The sequence below is a fragment of the Puma concolor genome, chromosome C1 (assembly GCF_028749965.1).
Source record: "Puma concolor isolate L17-30 chromosome C1, mPumCon1.1.hap2, whole genome shotgun sequence".
Lineage (NCBI taxonomy): Eukaryota > Metazoa > Chordata > Mammalia > Carnivora > Felidae > Puma > Puma concolor.
This window is the reverse complement of record NC_141674.1, coordinates 65,245,930-65,262,300: the sequence shown is the minus strand read 5'-3', so window position 1 is coordinate 65,262,300 and position 16,371 is coordinate 65,245,930. Positions and strand designations below refer to the sequence as shown.

At 36.3% G+C, this 16,371-nt stretch overlaps 1 protein-coding gene across 6 annotated transcripts in view; it reads left to right on the top strand.

The window, feature by feature from the left end:
- The window catches only part of ZZZ3 (zinc finger ZZ-type containing 3), a 102,328-nt gene that overhangs the window by 68,298 nt on the left and 17,659 nt on the right, over window positions 1–16,371 (top strand). For all 6 annotated transcript variants that reach the window (XM_086717330.1, XM_086717331.1, XM_086717327.1 and 3 more), the window contains one exon: window positions 14,663–14,801. In XM_086717330.1, coding sequence (XP_086573456.1) covers window positions 14,663–14,801 — 139 coding nt within the window. The remainder of the gene's footprint in view (window positions 1–14,662; window positions 14,802–16,371) is intronic.

The window sequence follows — 16,371 nt, the reverse complement described above, 5'->3', positions numbered from 1 at the left end:
ATTTGTTAACACAAAATTTTTAATTTAGTTTCTAAAAAGATTTTTTTTTGTTTATTTTGAAAGAGAATGTGCGCAAGTGAGCGCATGTAGGGGAGAGGCAGAGAGAGAGAGAGAGAGAGAGAGAGAGAGAGAGAGAGAGAGAGAGGGGGAGAGAGGCAGAGGCAGAATCTGAAGCATGCTCCAGGCTGTCTACGCAAAGCCCTACATGGGGCTCTCAAACTCATGAACCGTGAGATCGTGACCTGAGCCGGAGTCATATGCTCAACCGACTGAGCCATCCACGTGCCCCTAAAATTTTTAATTTAAAAATAATTAGATGGGATCTTGTAAGTTCTGATATTTCAACTTAAATACATACCTCAACTAAATACTTTCCCTTTTGCTATTCCAAGGTAACAAAGCAATAGTGGCTATAGAAAAGATTGTAAGATTTAAAAAAAATTTTATTTATTTATTTTATTTATTTTTGAGAGCAGGGGAGGGGCAGAGAGAGAGAGGGAGACACAGGATCCGAAGCAGGCTCCAGGCTAAGAATAATTTAAGCAACAAAATAAAGTAGTACAGGTATAAAAATAAATATTTGAGTCATACTGATATGAATAAATAATTGAATGACAAAAGAAAAAAATATCTCCCAAGCAGAATTCCAAATAATTTATGTAAATATTCTGCCCTCAAGAAGAGAACCTAACTCTCCACTCCTTAAATATGTACTGTGCATAGTGACTTCTTTTCAAAAAATACAGTATAGAAAGGGTGAGGAAAAAAGAATACAGTGGAGAAACCTGACAAATACCTCAGCCAGGTGATCAAGTCAATATTGACAGCACTAAATCATATTAACAGTATATACCCTTGGTATAACATGATAAAAATGGTACTTTACCTCTGTGTTCTCCCCAAACCCCAACCTAATAAGGAGGAAAACATCAGATAAATTCCAGTAAAGAAAAATCTATTAATACCTGACCAGTACTCCTCAAAATTGCCCAGGTCATCAACAATAAGGAAAGTTAGGTCTGAGAAACTGCCACAGCTAAGAGAAGCCTAAGGAGACACGAAAATTAAATCTAATTGGTATTCTAAAGGGATTTCAGAACAGAAAAAAAGATACTGGGTAAAAGCTAATAAATAAAGTGTAGATTTTAGATAATAATGTATTGATTTATAAATTGTAATATGGTAACATAAGATTAATAATAGATAAATGGGAATTCTAGAATATATTCTTGATTTTTCAATAAATCTAAAAGTGTTCTTAAAACAACTATTTAGAACTGCCTAGGTGTCTCAGTTGGTTAAACGTAAACTTGATTTCGGCTCAGGTCATGATCTCATGGTCATTGAGACAGAAACCCCACATCAGGCTCGTTGACTGTGCACTGGGGGTGGAGCCTGCTTAAGATTCTCTCCCTCTGCCTGCCCCTCCTTGCTCTCTTTCTCAAAAGAAAAAAAAATAAGTAAAACATTAAAAATTTTTTTAAATAAAATAAAAATTAAATCTTACAATCTTGGGGCGCCTGGGTGGCTCAGTTGGTTGAGCATCCAACTTTGGCTTAGGTCATGGTATCACAGCTCGTGGGTTTGAGCTCCACATCACACTCACTGCTGTCAGAGCAGAGCCCACTTCAGATCCTCTGTCTCTTCCTCTTGTGTGTGCTCTCACGCCCTCTCTCTCTCTCAGAAATAAACATTTAAAAATATATTTTAGCTTTGGCCATCGGGAACCTATCTTTTCCCTCGTATATCCCAATACGGTGGTGTATTTTTGTGTGTGTGTGTGTGTGTGTGTGTGTGTGTGTGTGTGTGTGTGTGTGTGAGCTCTTTCTTTTTCTTTCTTTCTTTCTTTCTTTCTTTCTTTCTTTCTTTCTTTCTTTCTTTCTTTCTTTCTTTCTGCCTCCCTCCCTCCCTCCCTCCCTCCCTCCCTCCCTCCCTTCCTTCCTTCCTTCCTTCCTTCCTTCCTTCCTTCCTTTCATTACAAAATACTACAGACTCTTACTTATTTCGTACCCCATTCCTAGAATTGTTTTTGGAGAATGGTGTTAGAAGCCTGTATTTGGGTATGATGTGTGCTCATTGCTACTGGGGTATGTTATTTTATTTAGCTGTCTCAGCTGACAGAGTAAGAAAATACGTATGTGTATACTAACCTGTATATATACACATATCCATGAGTATTTCTATGTGTAATCATCTGTATCTATACTAAGCTAAACATGAGTTCATGTTTTGAGTCTCCTTCCAATCCATTATATTACCACTGGATTATTCTAGCTCCTCCTCTTGCTGATCTGTAAATACCCACTGCAGCACTGACAAACATGGCCATCCATCACCCATTTATTTAATTGTTTAATTCCATTATAATTTTTTTAATGTTTATTTTTGAGAGAGAGAGAGAGCGTGCGCGCGCACGAGCCGGGGAGAGACAGAGAAAGAATCTCAAATAGGCTCCAGGCTCTGAGCTGTCAGCACAGAACCTGATGTGGGGCTCAAACTCAGGACGGTGAGATCATGACCTGAGCCAAAGTCAGATGCTTAACTGAGTGATCCACCCAGGCGCCCCTGTTTAATTCCAGTATAAATGTATAGCAGTATTAGAATTGTTAATTTTTACTCTAATGGGAAATAACTGTCAGTGTAAGTGCTTATGTGCAGAATATTTTGCCTTTAGTCTTAGAGATGCCACTCATTTCCAAAGGTCCTAGGTTAGGACCTTTTCCTTTTTACCCCCTCAATGAGGTTTATAATACAGTTAGATCTTCTGTTTGTTTATATTCCTTCCTAGGGATTCCCTGACCTAAATGATTTTTTTTTTAAATTTGTATACCTTTACAGTTCATTCTTTGTCCTTCAAAAGTTTTATGGATTTTGCCAGATGCATGATGTATGCATCCTAGATTACAGTATCCTGTAGAAAAATTTCACTGGTGATATTATTTCAATAATAATTACAAAGGTGATTTTTTTTTTTTAAATTTTTTTTTTCAACGTTTATTTATTTTTGGGACAGAGAGAGACAGAGCATGAACGGGGGGGGTGGGCAGAGAGAGAGGGAGACACAGAATCGGAAACAGGCTCCAGGCTCTGAGCCATCAGCCCAGAGCCCGACGCGGGGCTCGAACTCACGGACCGCGAGATCGTGACCTGGCTGAAGTCGGACGCTTAACCGACTGCGCCACCCAGGCGCCCCAAAGGTGATTTTTTTAAATCACCTTTTAAATCACCTTTTTTTAAATCACCTTTGTATCATATTCAAACCTCTTCTCTTCCCCTGAACTTCTGATCTTTTTATTGTCTTTTAGTTTTACCCTTTATAAAATGTATAATTGAAATCATAAAATGTAGCCTTATCACACTGAAGAAATTTACGTTTTAAATGTTCTTTTCTAGTATCCTTAGAAACTTTGTCTTGGAATGACCATGATTTAAGTCTAGTTCAGACTTCCACCTAATGTAACACCTCTATAGTATCCTTTGATGGTGGTCATTCAGTGTCTGTTTGAACTTAACTAGTTAAGAGTTTGCAACTTTGTGAAACCTTTGCTGTATTGAGCCTCAGATTCTTCCTTAGAACTTCTACTCAGTGATGTTTGACTTTGGGGTGACTTGGAATGTCTCTTCCATTTTCTTTTTTAATTTTTTTTTTTTTTTTTTTTTTTTTCCAACATTTATTTATTTTTGGGACAGAGAGAGACAGAGCATGAACGGGGGAGGGGCAGAGAGAGAGGGAGACACAGAATCGGAAACAGGCTCCAGGCTCTGAGCCATCAGCCCAGAGCCTGACGCGGGGCTCGAACTCACGGACCGTGAGATCGTGACCTGGCTGAAGTCGGACGCTCAACCGACTGCGCCACCCAGGCGCCCTCTTCCATTTTCTACATAGCAGGCTTTCATATCTCGAAGACAGTTTTAGTATGTTCTTTTGTATTAGCTACATTTCTTTAACTTTTTTGTGTGTCAGAACCCTAGCTGGTTAACAACTTCTGAATATACTATAGTACTAAATATGGTGTTCAGAATGTAATCTTATACATCAGCTACATAGCTTTCTGTATTGTTTCTTTTGCCACTTTCTCGTTTATCTTACACACTGCAGCCTTATTATTAGCCTTCCAAATGCAAATGTGTTCTTATATCATCATTGTTGAAAATTTGCAGTTGCTCCTTATTGTATTAGAGTGGTATTTATTCATGAAGGACATGTTTCAGAATTATCTGTAGAGTTTTGGTTTTTTTTTTAATTTTTAAAAAATCTTTATTCACTTTTGAGAGACAGAGACAGAGCATGAGCAGGGTAGGAGCAGAGAGAGAGGGGGACCCAGAATCCGAAGCAGGCTCCAGGCTCTGAGCACTCAGCGCAGAGCCCGACGTGGGGCTCGGACCCACGAACTGTGAGATCATGACCTGAGCTGAAGTGGGACGCTCAACCGACTGAGCCACCCAGGTGCCCCTGTTTTTGTTTAAAAAAAAAAAATTTTTTTTTTAACGTTTATGTATTTTTGAGACAGAGAGAGACAGAGCATGAACGGGAGAGGGTCAGAGAGAGAGGAAGACACAGAATCTGAAACAGGCTCCAGGCTCTGAGCCATCAGCACAGAGCCTGATGCGGGGCTTGAACTCACGAACCATGAGATCATGACCTGAGCCGAAGTCGGATGCTTAACCAACTGAGCCACCCAGGCGCCCCTGTTTTGTTTTTAAATACACAGCTCAAGCTGTGTCTCCTGGGGATTCTGGAAATGGAAAGTGATTTTAGAGAGTCTTATTTTGTAAAAGAGGAAATTGAAGGCCTGATAGGTTGATCTATTTGATTTTGATCATAGCTTGTCAGAATGGGACTAGAACCCATATGTCTTGGTCCTACTGGATCTACAGTTGTTTCATTTCAAGATTTTTATTTTGTGTTCTTAGCTTGCCCTAAGCTGTATTTTCTCTGTACTATCACTGTTATCTCAGTGTACATGCCACTTAACCTGCCTCTGTGCTTTTCCTTGCACTGTTTGTTCTACCTGGAATATCTTAACCTTCTTTCCTATTGAATTATCATAAATTTTCAGAGTTTACTTGGATTTTACTTCTTATATAAAATATTGTTTGAGTCTCTCAGGAATGATCATTCTGTTCATAACATGCTTATGCACTTATGATTAGTCAAATTTTACGTGTTTTCTCTTGCAGTATATTAATCATTACAGTTTTTGCCAGTTTTAGGAATTGAATAGGAATTTTAGAAGCTTTCTTGCTTTTCAGTATTTGCTATTTTTTTAATGTTTAATTTGAGAGAGAGAGAGGGAGAGAGTGTGTGGACGCATGTGTGAGTGGGGGAGGGGCAGAGAGTGAGGGAGAGAGAGAATCGTAAGCAGGCTCCGTGCTGTCAGTGCAGAGCCCAGCATGGCTCAATCTGTCATGCACCACGAGATCAGGACTTGAGTCGAAGTTAAGAGTTGGGCGCTTAACAGACTGAGCCACCCAGGCACCCCTTTTTTCCCCCACATTTAAATAAGCAACTACCACATACACACGTACACTCTGTTACCTAAATTGTAACGATCAAGATGTAGGGTTGCGTGGTGATTATAGTTGTACCCTTCAGACTGGCTTACATAGTGCTGTGTACAGTGAGCATACTTGGTAGGTGTTTGAATGGGTTTATATAAGTTTAAGCTATTATTACGTGTTTTTTAGCAGCTATTTCACACTTTAGCATCATAATTGAACTTAGGATCAGTTGGGAGGCTCACAATTTTCTGTTCCTGTTAAGGCAAGTTCATGCCATTCTGTACTTGTTTGACTGTACTGTAGTTCATTTCCATACTTTCTGCTCATGTGGTTAAATTTCATCATTTCTAGTATTCTGACTTGTTATTTTTTAATCTTGATGTTTTTCATCTACAGTATTTGCTATCCTCAGCTTCATGTCATCCATAAACTTGGTAAGTTTGCCATTTATTCTGTCCCTCTAAGTCTTACATGTGGAAAAAGACCAACCTGTATGTATCTTTAGCATCCCTAAAAACTCACAAGAACATACATACCGTTATAACAGTGTTCTGTATGCAGTTGTTTAACAGCTAAAAAGTCATCCAAATAACTGTTCACTTCCTATTTTCTTTTGTGGGTTTTTATTTTTTAATCTTTATGAGCACTTTCTATGTCTCTTGAATCTTAATATGCTGTGGGACAGTATTAAAGAAGTAGAAAAATGGCCTTCCTCTCAAGCGTAGCACACTACAATAAATAAGACATACATTTTAAAAACTAGTCGGGTAGATGCATCTAAAAATTACTGCCTTCGGGAATATACTATCTGGTGACCTAGAGCCAGAATAGCCAATTTCTTCATAAACCATACAGATTATTATATTTCACACAATTTCTTTTTGGAAGTAAGGTCTGTGAGAGAAAAGCCATTAATGTGTCATGAGTAGACATTGTGAAGTAGGGGAAACTTATCCCTTAGATCTTCTTAAATACCTTCCTCTCTGAGAGCAGTTACTTGGCATACTTTTTGCTATGGGCGGAGCTGATAAAACCCAGGTATCAGATAGGATTCTCTATGAAGAAAAGAATGACTTGATGCTGTATTTATGAATACAATATGAATGACTTCATTTCCAACTCAGAATGTGAAATGAGTGACCAGAATTTTTTTTGTATTTTATTATTTAATTCTAATTCCAGTATAGTTAATACAGTGCTGTATTAGTTTCAGGTGTACAATATCATGATTTAACACTTCCATGCATCACCTGGTGCTCATGATGCCTAGTTCTCTCATTAATCCCCATTACCTATTTCACCCATCCCATCACCTGCCTCCCCCCTCGTAACCATCAGTTTGTTCTCTATAGTTAAGAGTCTGTTTCTTCGTTTCTCTCTTTCTCTATTTTTCCCCTTTGCTAATTTGTTTTATTTCTTAAATTCCACATATGAATGAAATCTTTGTCTTCCTCTGTCTTATTTCACTTACCATTATACAATGACCAGAATTGAACAAATATTTTATAATCCTAGAATTTTGCACTGTGAAAAAGCTTTTGCAATTATGTACTTGGTCCATTTTTCTAATTTTGTAGCTGGGAAAGCTAAGGCCTAAGGTTTAGTGATTTGAGGAAAATCCCACAGTTTCTGATAGAGCTGGGATTTGAACCAGGACTCCTGTGTGAATATTAAATAAAGTTCTAAATGTAGAAGTGTTCCCTCTGTAACATCTTCTTCCTAGAAAACTTTCCCTTTTAAAAAAAAAGTGCAGTTTCTTGTGCATGTAACAGTAATGAAATATTTACATACAGATATGGAATAATTATGAAATCAAACAGTTTATAATTGTTTAACCACAATCCAGGTTAAGAAATACAATATGGAGGCACCTGGGTGGCTCAGTCAGTTGAGTGTCTGTTGATTTCAGCTCAGGTCATGATCTCATGGTCATGATCCCATGTGAGTCCCACATTGGGCTCTGCACTGGGGTGGAGCCTGGTTAAGAGTCTCAATCTCCCTTCCCCCCTCACCCTCCCCTGCTTGTGTACTCTCTCTCATTTGCTGTTTTAAAAGGTTTTACCATTTAGGGTGTATCCCTAAATAATAAAATTTAGTTAAGAAAAATGTTTTTAATGTTTATTTATTTTTGAGAGAGGGAGAGACAGAGTGCAAGCTGGGGAGGGGCAGAGAGAGAGGGGAGACACAGAATCCGAAGCAGGCTCCAGGCTCCAGGCTCCGAGCTGTCCACACAGCCTGACACGGGGCTCGAACTCACAAACCGTGAGATCATGACCTGAGCTGAAGTTGGACGCTCAACCGACTGAGCCACCCAGGCGCCCCAAAATTTAGTTTAGTTTATGTACCACACTGCATGTACTCTTTTATGGTATGTTTGTGATATTGATCTGGGTTGATTTACATAGATGTACTTCGTTCATTTTCTTTGCTGTATAGTGTTCCATTGTATATCTAAACCACAGTTTATCCATTCTGCTTAGATGGACATTTGGATTATTTATGGTTTGGGATCATGAATAGGTTATAGGTCTGCTATAAATATATGCCTCTGTGTATATTCAAGAGTTTCTTGAAGTAAGGTACCTACATATGGGATATCTGGGTCTTGGGCGTATGTGCATCTTCAGTGTACTAGTTAATTATGAACTGAGATATACTAGTCCATTCTGAGAGGGCTGTTTACTTCCTTTTCACCCTTATTCCTGGGGTGTAGCCCTTTAGGATCCAAGGCCAAAGCATAGGCTTGTTTCCCAGGGCCTCTACCTTTGGTAGGTCCTAGACTCCCTAGACTCTGTGTGTCTTACTTTATTGTATGTTTGATAATTTTTAAATGTGAGCTTTTACTTTCTTTGGAAAACTCTTAATGGGTTATCTTTGAGGCCTGGGGTAAAGATGAATTCATCCAGAGAAGATTGCATTTGCTTCTGTGGGTATCTTGGTGGGGGATGGGTTTGTATGCATCAGTCCAGAAGCACTGCTTTAAACAATAGTCATGGTTCTTTAAGGCCACCCAGGTGATATGATTTGGACTGTCTTATGGTAACAGCATTTTGTGGTTGAAAATTTTATCCGCGGCTTTTCTTAGTCCCAAAGCAACTTTTCTATGGGATGGGAGTGAGGGGTAGATGAGCCTGAGGGAAGAACATCTCCTATTAGACTATCTGCCTCAGTGGCTTTGATTTTTGTTTCCTGGGCAAGTGAAATATAGAAAATTGAGCCCAAGCTTACATGGTCCAGTACCTGCCATCAAGGCAAAAGCAGATTTGTGCTGTTTGACACTCCTAATTTGTGCCTTCAGTTAGATTGTGGCCTGATAATAAAAAGTCTTAGCATCTTAACAGTTCTTCCATGATTTTAAAATAAACGGGTACTGTACATGATTTTTTCTTAACTTGTCTTTAATTCAGGGTTTTTAGTTATTTTCAATACAGAATTGATCTTTGTACTTGGCAAAGGCATATTATCAGAAGCTGAGGTATTTCCGTCTTAACACAGAATATCATAAAAGGTTTTTTGATCATCTAATTTTCATAGTGAGAAATCATTTATGAATTAATGAATTTTTGCTTTTCTGTAGTTTCAGTGTTTGAAACTCTTCACGAAGGAAGAGAAAGTATCACAGCTTTTGTTTCACTAAATTGATAATTTTAAGATATGTATGTTCTGCTCATATCAAAATAATTTTTGTTAAATTATGTATGTGTTGAGCTCAGTATTTTGCAGAAAGTAGAAATACCTTACTTGATTGAAATGATGGTGTAGAGTAAATTGAAGCATTTTCCCTTAAATTGTTTTACGCTGGTAAGTTGTTAGGATGGAATTTGTTACCATTTAAAATTGCCTGATTGTTATTCCTGAGAACTGATTCATTTTATATAGTTTTTATCCTGTTGAAAATAATATCCACTGTATGTCTTGTTCTTCTTCCTCTTGCTCTTACTTCCTCCTTGCTCACCAGTGCACACATGTGAAAACATTGGTTGGCTTATAAGTTTTTCTATACTCCTTTCCCTTTTCTTTGTACAATTTAAATGAATAAATTTATTTTTAAATCAACTTCCTTTAGTTTTTTCAGTGTTTAATCAAGTTCAATGTTCATAGGATAATCAAGTTGTTCTTTTTCAGTAGCAAAGCATAATGAATAGCTTCTCCATTACTCAGTTTTTATTTAGAAAATATATAAAAGTTAGAAAAGCTAGAAGGATAGTATGCCCTTCAGCTAAATTCATCAGTCAACAGCTTAACATTAAAAATTTTTTTTAATGTTTATATTTGAGAGAGTGTGGGGAAGAGGCAGAGAGAGAGGGAGACACAGAATCTGAAGCATGCTCCAGGCTCTGAACTGTCAGCACAGTGCCCAGTGTGGGGCTCAAACTCATGAGCCGTGAGATCATGACCTGAACTGAAGTCATGTGCTCAACCGACTGAGCTACCCCAGCGCTCTTTAGCTTAACATTTTATAATATTCTCTCCCTTTCTCCCTTTCCCCTCATGTTCCCTCCCATCCTATGTACTATAAACTTTTCTTTCTTTTTCTTTTTTTTTTGTTGAGCCATTTAAAAGTATATTATAGATTCATTACCCTTACACTTCAGTATACATCTCCTAAAAATTAGAATATTTTCCTGCATAACCTTAAATACCTTATTATGCCCCAGCAGTCTGGCATTGATGCAATAAAATGATATAATTTATAATCCATATTTAAATTTTTTCCATCTATCCCCAAAAATGTCCCCTGAAATGTCCATTTTTTCCTCCTGTGAGACCTAATTCATGATCATATGTTACATTTGATTGTCATATCTCTGCATCTTTAATCTAGAGCAAGGCCTAGCAGACTTTTCTTTGGAGATCAGCTGTACTTTGCAACTATTCCACTCTGTCATTGTTGCTAAAAAAGCAGCCATGGACATTATGTAAACGGATGAGTGTGATTATGTTCTAATAAAACTCTGTTTATAAAAACAGGCTAAAGGCTGTAGACCTCTTGTCTAGAATAGCTTTCTATATTTTTTTGTCTTTAATGACACTATTTAATGACTGAACAATCAGGTCAACTTTTTGGCAGGATGCCCCCCAACTTGGGTTTTTAAAAATGTTCCCTCATTATTTTTTTAAGATAGCAAATGCCATGCAACCTTAAAAGTTGTTTCCACAATAGAAATGGAAATCTAATTTCTTGGGAAAGATTCTCGTTTAGTTGAAAATAAAATCTTATTCTTTCTTCCTTTGTCTCTCTTAAAGTGTGTATAGAAATTGGACATTAAAATGAAACTTCTAGACTGCTAATTTCTTGGTATTCTCTTGTAGACACCAAAAATTTCACCTATATATACTCTTTTATATAAATGTGTTATATTCACAGATGTAAATAAAGAATTCAAGAGGGCTTCGATAATGAACGGTAGTGAAATAACTTAGATTTAGAATTGAAGAGTATTTATATTTTAGTCAAATATAATTCCATAATATAAAAGCTAAAGTTGTCTTATGTTGAAGACATGCAACAATAAAATTAACAATTCTTTGCCACAGGTAAGCCTACTATTTTTAGCACTGGATTCATTTTTAGAAATAAATATTTTTGATAGATTTAATACAGAGTTGTCCTTGTGGGAATGATGTTACTATATTTGCATTCATACAAAAGTATATACATTTAAAAAAATCATTCTACAGATTACTTTGTTGAATGAGTAGCAAAAGTGTGAAAGTAGCATGTTTTACTGGAATTAAAGAGTGTGAGTATTTTTAGTGCTTGAATTTCCTTTAAATATCTGTATGAATATCTGTGGTTGGGTGCTATACTGCCTTCATTTATTAGTTTTGACTAAGACAATGTTTTTCTTCATATTGTGCCTTTATCACAATTTGATTCTTGTTTGACTCTTGACCCTGTAAAACAAATCTGTTTCCTTTTCTGCATAGCTGTGTATTAAATAAAGATTGAAACAGTATTCTACTGGAGGATTTAATTTCTTGGCTAAATATTCTTAGAGTCTTTAACCATTCTTTACCTCACATCTCCACAATAAATGGCTATATGATCTTGACAGATTACTTACTCTGTGCCTTGGTTTCCTTATTTGTAAAATAGAGATAATAGTACCTATCTTACAAGTTTATAATGAGGACTGTGTTATTACACTTAAAGTACAACGTCTGGCTTATAGTATACATTCAGTAAATGTTAGACACTATTGTTATTTCTTATTCTATACTTTCTCATCCATCTTGTCTTTTCATGAACCTGTTTGTCTCTCGTAAAGCAGAACTGAATATAGTAAGAGGGATGATCTGACCAGTCCAGGAGGAATACAATGGTAACATCCTCCATTAAGTTGAAGTTTTCTTATTTTAATTCATTGTGGAGAATTTCAGACTTACAAAAATGTAGACTAATATGATGGACCCTCACATACCCATCCTCTGTCCCCAACAGAATGGCCAATCCTGTCCATTCAGTCCTGTATAGCTTTTTTTCTCCCTCTTTGGTGTAATTGTAGCTCCTCTGTTATACCTAAAGTCCATGCCTGATTTACTTTGATAATTACTAAAGCTTTAGCATCTTATTCTCTTAGTAAATAATTATGAAATTAATGAACAAATGAATCCTGCCTTGATTGATGTCTGGATCAGCTTCCAGTAGTTTGTTTTTGGAGGTTAAGTGGGTGGGTAGGTGGGATTGAAAATATGTTTGCTTGTATCATATTTTTAAAATTTTTTTCATATATATATATTTTTTAAGATGTCACCCCAGGTGTTTACAGTTCCTTCCATTTCTGTATGGGGATATATGTGGTAATCTTACTGGTAAAATCTCTGAATACTCTAGGAAATAATTCAAATTAGGTGGACTAGAAGACTTGACTTTACTATTTTCTCAATATTTCTTAATTTTCTTAATATTTCTTAATTTCACTTAATCTGGATTTTAAGACTTTTACCAATGTTTATTATAGGCCTTTCAATTTGATAATCATTTTATCTTGATAAAAGAGAAGCAACTAGAGGTTGAAGAATTATACTTTGTCATATCTGTTGAAATATTTTTTTAAAGTCAGAGTTGTGGAATACTTTAAGTACACTAAAAATTGTTAACAATTTATTGGTTTCAAAGAGAGGCTTTCTTCCTAGTGGCAACAACTGACTATAGCACTTTTTTTAAATTTTTTTTTTAGTGTTTTTATTTATTTTTAAGAGAGAGAGAGCAGGGGAGGGGCAGAGAGAGTGAGGGAGACAGAATCTGCAGCAGCTTCAGGCTCTGAGCTGTCAGCACAGGGCCCAAAGCAGGGCTCAAATTCACAAGCCATGAAATCATGACTTGAGCTGAAGTCACACGCTCGACCGACTGAGCCACCCAGGTGCCCTGACTGTAGCACTTTTTTTCAAGCCTGTGCTTATTTTTTCTATAACTCTGTTCTTGTTCCTTATTGTTAACTGTGCTTTCAACAGTTTGCTGAAAATTTAATAGGCTCATAGCCATTTTTATATTGATGATACAGAAGTATGCAACTCTTGCTTAAAACAGAGGTCATGTTATAGAGACACCATGAGAAGTCTTTTGTTTTTCACTTAGTGGGGAAGGACTTCTGAAGTTGAAGTGTGGCAGGCAGTTCAGAGTATTGTAGAGAGGATAGGTTCCAGTACTCAGCTCACTACCGTCACCTTAAGATTGAGCCTGGGTGAGCCTGCCTGGTGGAAACAGCCAGCATAGGCAGGGTTTGTATGCTCCATACATTTCAAAGCAAATGAGAGCTTTGTGAAAGTGAGTTTAGACTCCATATCTGTAACTTATCCAGGAGTGACTTAGTATGGTCCTTGCTTTCTAACTCAGTTCTAACTTTTCAATGAAGTATCTTTAGCTTCAGAGGAATTTACCCTTCAATGTTAGCAGTTTTTACCTTAATATAAACATTTCAAGAACAAGAATAACGTATGTTTTTTAGGCAGGGCGCTTAAAAAGTGTCCTGGTGAAGAATGTCATGTTGGAATTATGCCATGGCTGTGAACCTTAGAATTACATTGTCTTACCTTTGAAATTTCTGCTAGTTTGCAGACTTCTGAACTTAAAAGAGACTTTGGTTGCACAGAACATCTGTTTATTCATTTGTTCAATCAAAAAATATTTATTGATCATCTATATGCTGGGAAGTGTGTTGCACAGTGGATAAAACAGTGAACTTCTCAGATGTGTTTGCCATTATGGAGTTTACAGTCTAGTGGGAAATGGAGTGAAATTTATTTGAAGCCATAAAGAAAATTATGTTTTACTTACACGTTAAGGACTTAACCACTTAGTTTGAAGCAAACTTGGAATGACTTGTTCTTGATTGTTTTTGCACAGTGTATTCGAACATTCAGGATTTTGGGGTAACATATTTCCATATGTATGTGTATCAACATGTGGAAATAGACATCAGTCAGAGAAGCAGGACAATTTGTACCAAAAAGAGAGAGAGAGAGATAAAGAGAATTAACTAGTATACACATACCATCGTGAGATTTCAGGATAATGACAGACAGTAGATTTTTCTGGGTAAAACTATATGTCAGTTGTGCTAAACAGACCTTTGTAGATAGGGAGTAAATATCTTTAAGGCCTTTCTTCTTTAAAAGTGTTCAATAGTTAAGAATTGCCTAGAAAGTAAACTTCCTGTGTGGGAGTATAATAGAGTAAATGAAAACCATGACACCTAAGATCATATCTGAATTATTTGACAGTTTCCTGTAACTCTGGGCAAGAAAATGTACTTCGGATTCCTTACTCCCAACAGAGTACAACAGAGGGGCTGGATTTGCTGATTCCTCCTAGTGCTAAAACCTTATGATTTTATTTTATTTTTATTTAGCAGTTTCCTAATGACTTTGCTGGAAAGTCAAGATGCCTTCTTATTTTCTTTACTTGTTCAGGTTCAAGAATTAAAAACTTAAGATGGGGGAATAAGGCTTTGCTTTCTCTAACTGATATTTTCTGACTAGGTACTTCGTAACTCAGGAAGACCTCATTTATTCCCAGTAATATGTTTTACTAAACTCTTTCAGGTAACTTTAAAAAGACTGTGTGGCTTAATAGTAGATCATGGCTTGAACTCAGTTTTTAATTTATTGTTGTTACTAGAAAATTTTAGTGAGGTATTTTTCTTTGTCTCTGTAGTTATCAGAGACTGTTACAGACGATTGCTGTACTCGAGGCTCAGCGTTCTCAAGCAGTCCAGGACCTTGAAAGTTTAGGCAAACACCAGAAAGAAGCACTAAAAAATCCCATTGGATTTGTGGAGAAACTCCAGAAGAAGGTATATATTAGCACTGTTTTTGAGCACTGTTACTGAGAATATATTTGGTGATAACTTGATTTATTCTTTCAATATGGGTAAATATTTTTTAAGTGTTTCATTTTTTTCCCTTCTATACCTAACCATACTACTGAAGGCAGGATGATGCCCCCCCCCCCCCCCCCCCCCCCCCGCCGAACACACAAAATATACCCCAATGAAAATAGCTGGGAACTTTAATTGAATATTTTTATATTAGGAGCTTGTTCTATTGCCTAGCCATTTTTAGGATCTTTTCCTGTTATCTTTCCCATCTTAGAGAGTATTCCTTCTTTCACGACTTCAGGATTAATAAAGTGAAAAGAAAAATTACTTTAGGGTTTATTAATTGCTTTAAATAGAAGTTACTTTTGTAATTTCCCTTGTAATATGATAGAAAATATTTGTGGTAAGAACAAAAACTATTTTAAATGTCTTTAAGGTTATGGTTACCGAAGACATGAGGATAAGATACAAATTTTACTTAATTTTATAATGTCCTTTATTTTAGTGTAAAAATTCCTTTCAATTTTCTCTTTTCCTTAAAACAGAACTTTCATATTTAACAGTTAACCATTTGAAAGTGATTCAAGGTTTTATCACTTTCTTGTATGTAAATATGGAGATAATTTAGATGTGCATTTATTACCATAGTGTGTGTCTTGAATTAGGGACCCACTGATTGTTCAATAATTTGAGAGGTGTAATATTAATCAGCATTGTATGAAAACATTAAAACTGAAAAACTATGAAAAAGATTCTTCTTACTCACCTTAAAAAACAAAAAAACCTATAAAGTATGACCACTGTAACATAGTTATTAGTTACCAGTTTTTAATGAGTCACAAAAAGTGGTCTACTAGGTGTTGAGGGAACAGCCCTGGGGACTTTGTTTCACTTAGTTGCATTAATTTATTATTTGGATTTCTCTAGCTGTATTATTCCTTGGCAGTCATTACTTTCTCTCCATGCTTCAGATCACTGAATATCATCATGTATATAGAATCTGTATATTGATTTGCTAAAACTTCTAAACTTTTTAGGATCCTGTTTGCCCTCTTTGTATAGTGAGTCCACTTAGGTGTTTATTGATTCTGCATTGCCATTATTAAACATTTGCTGGTGCAAAAAGATAGAGCACTTACTGTGGTTACTTAAAATTGATTCAACTAAAACAGATGGTGATAGAAAAGTAAATATTAAAGGTTTATTAAACTTGATCTTACTTTATTCATGTTCCCTGCTGGGCAAAAATATGCAATTATGCTTATTTACTAGATTTATAGGCAGTCAGTTATTTGCTGGTTCTCCATTTCCAGGTATAATTTAGAACTGAATTTCCTTTCACTTTATCTCAGAAGCAGAGATGGGATATTGACCATCTAACAATTTTTTATCAAATTGTACAGAATTACATTAAATCCAGACACTTGAACAATTATGACTTACATTTCTTGCAAAGAAGTTTTTCTGCTGGATTTAATTTAGAAGTTTGATTTTTCCTTTTTTTGTGTGTGTGTTTATTCATGTATACAAATCTTCCTCAACTTAG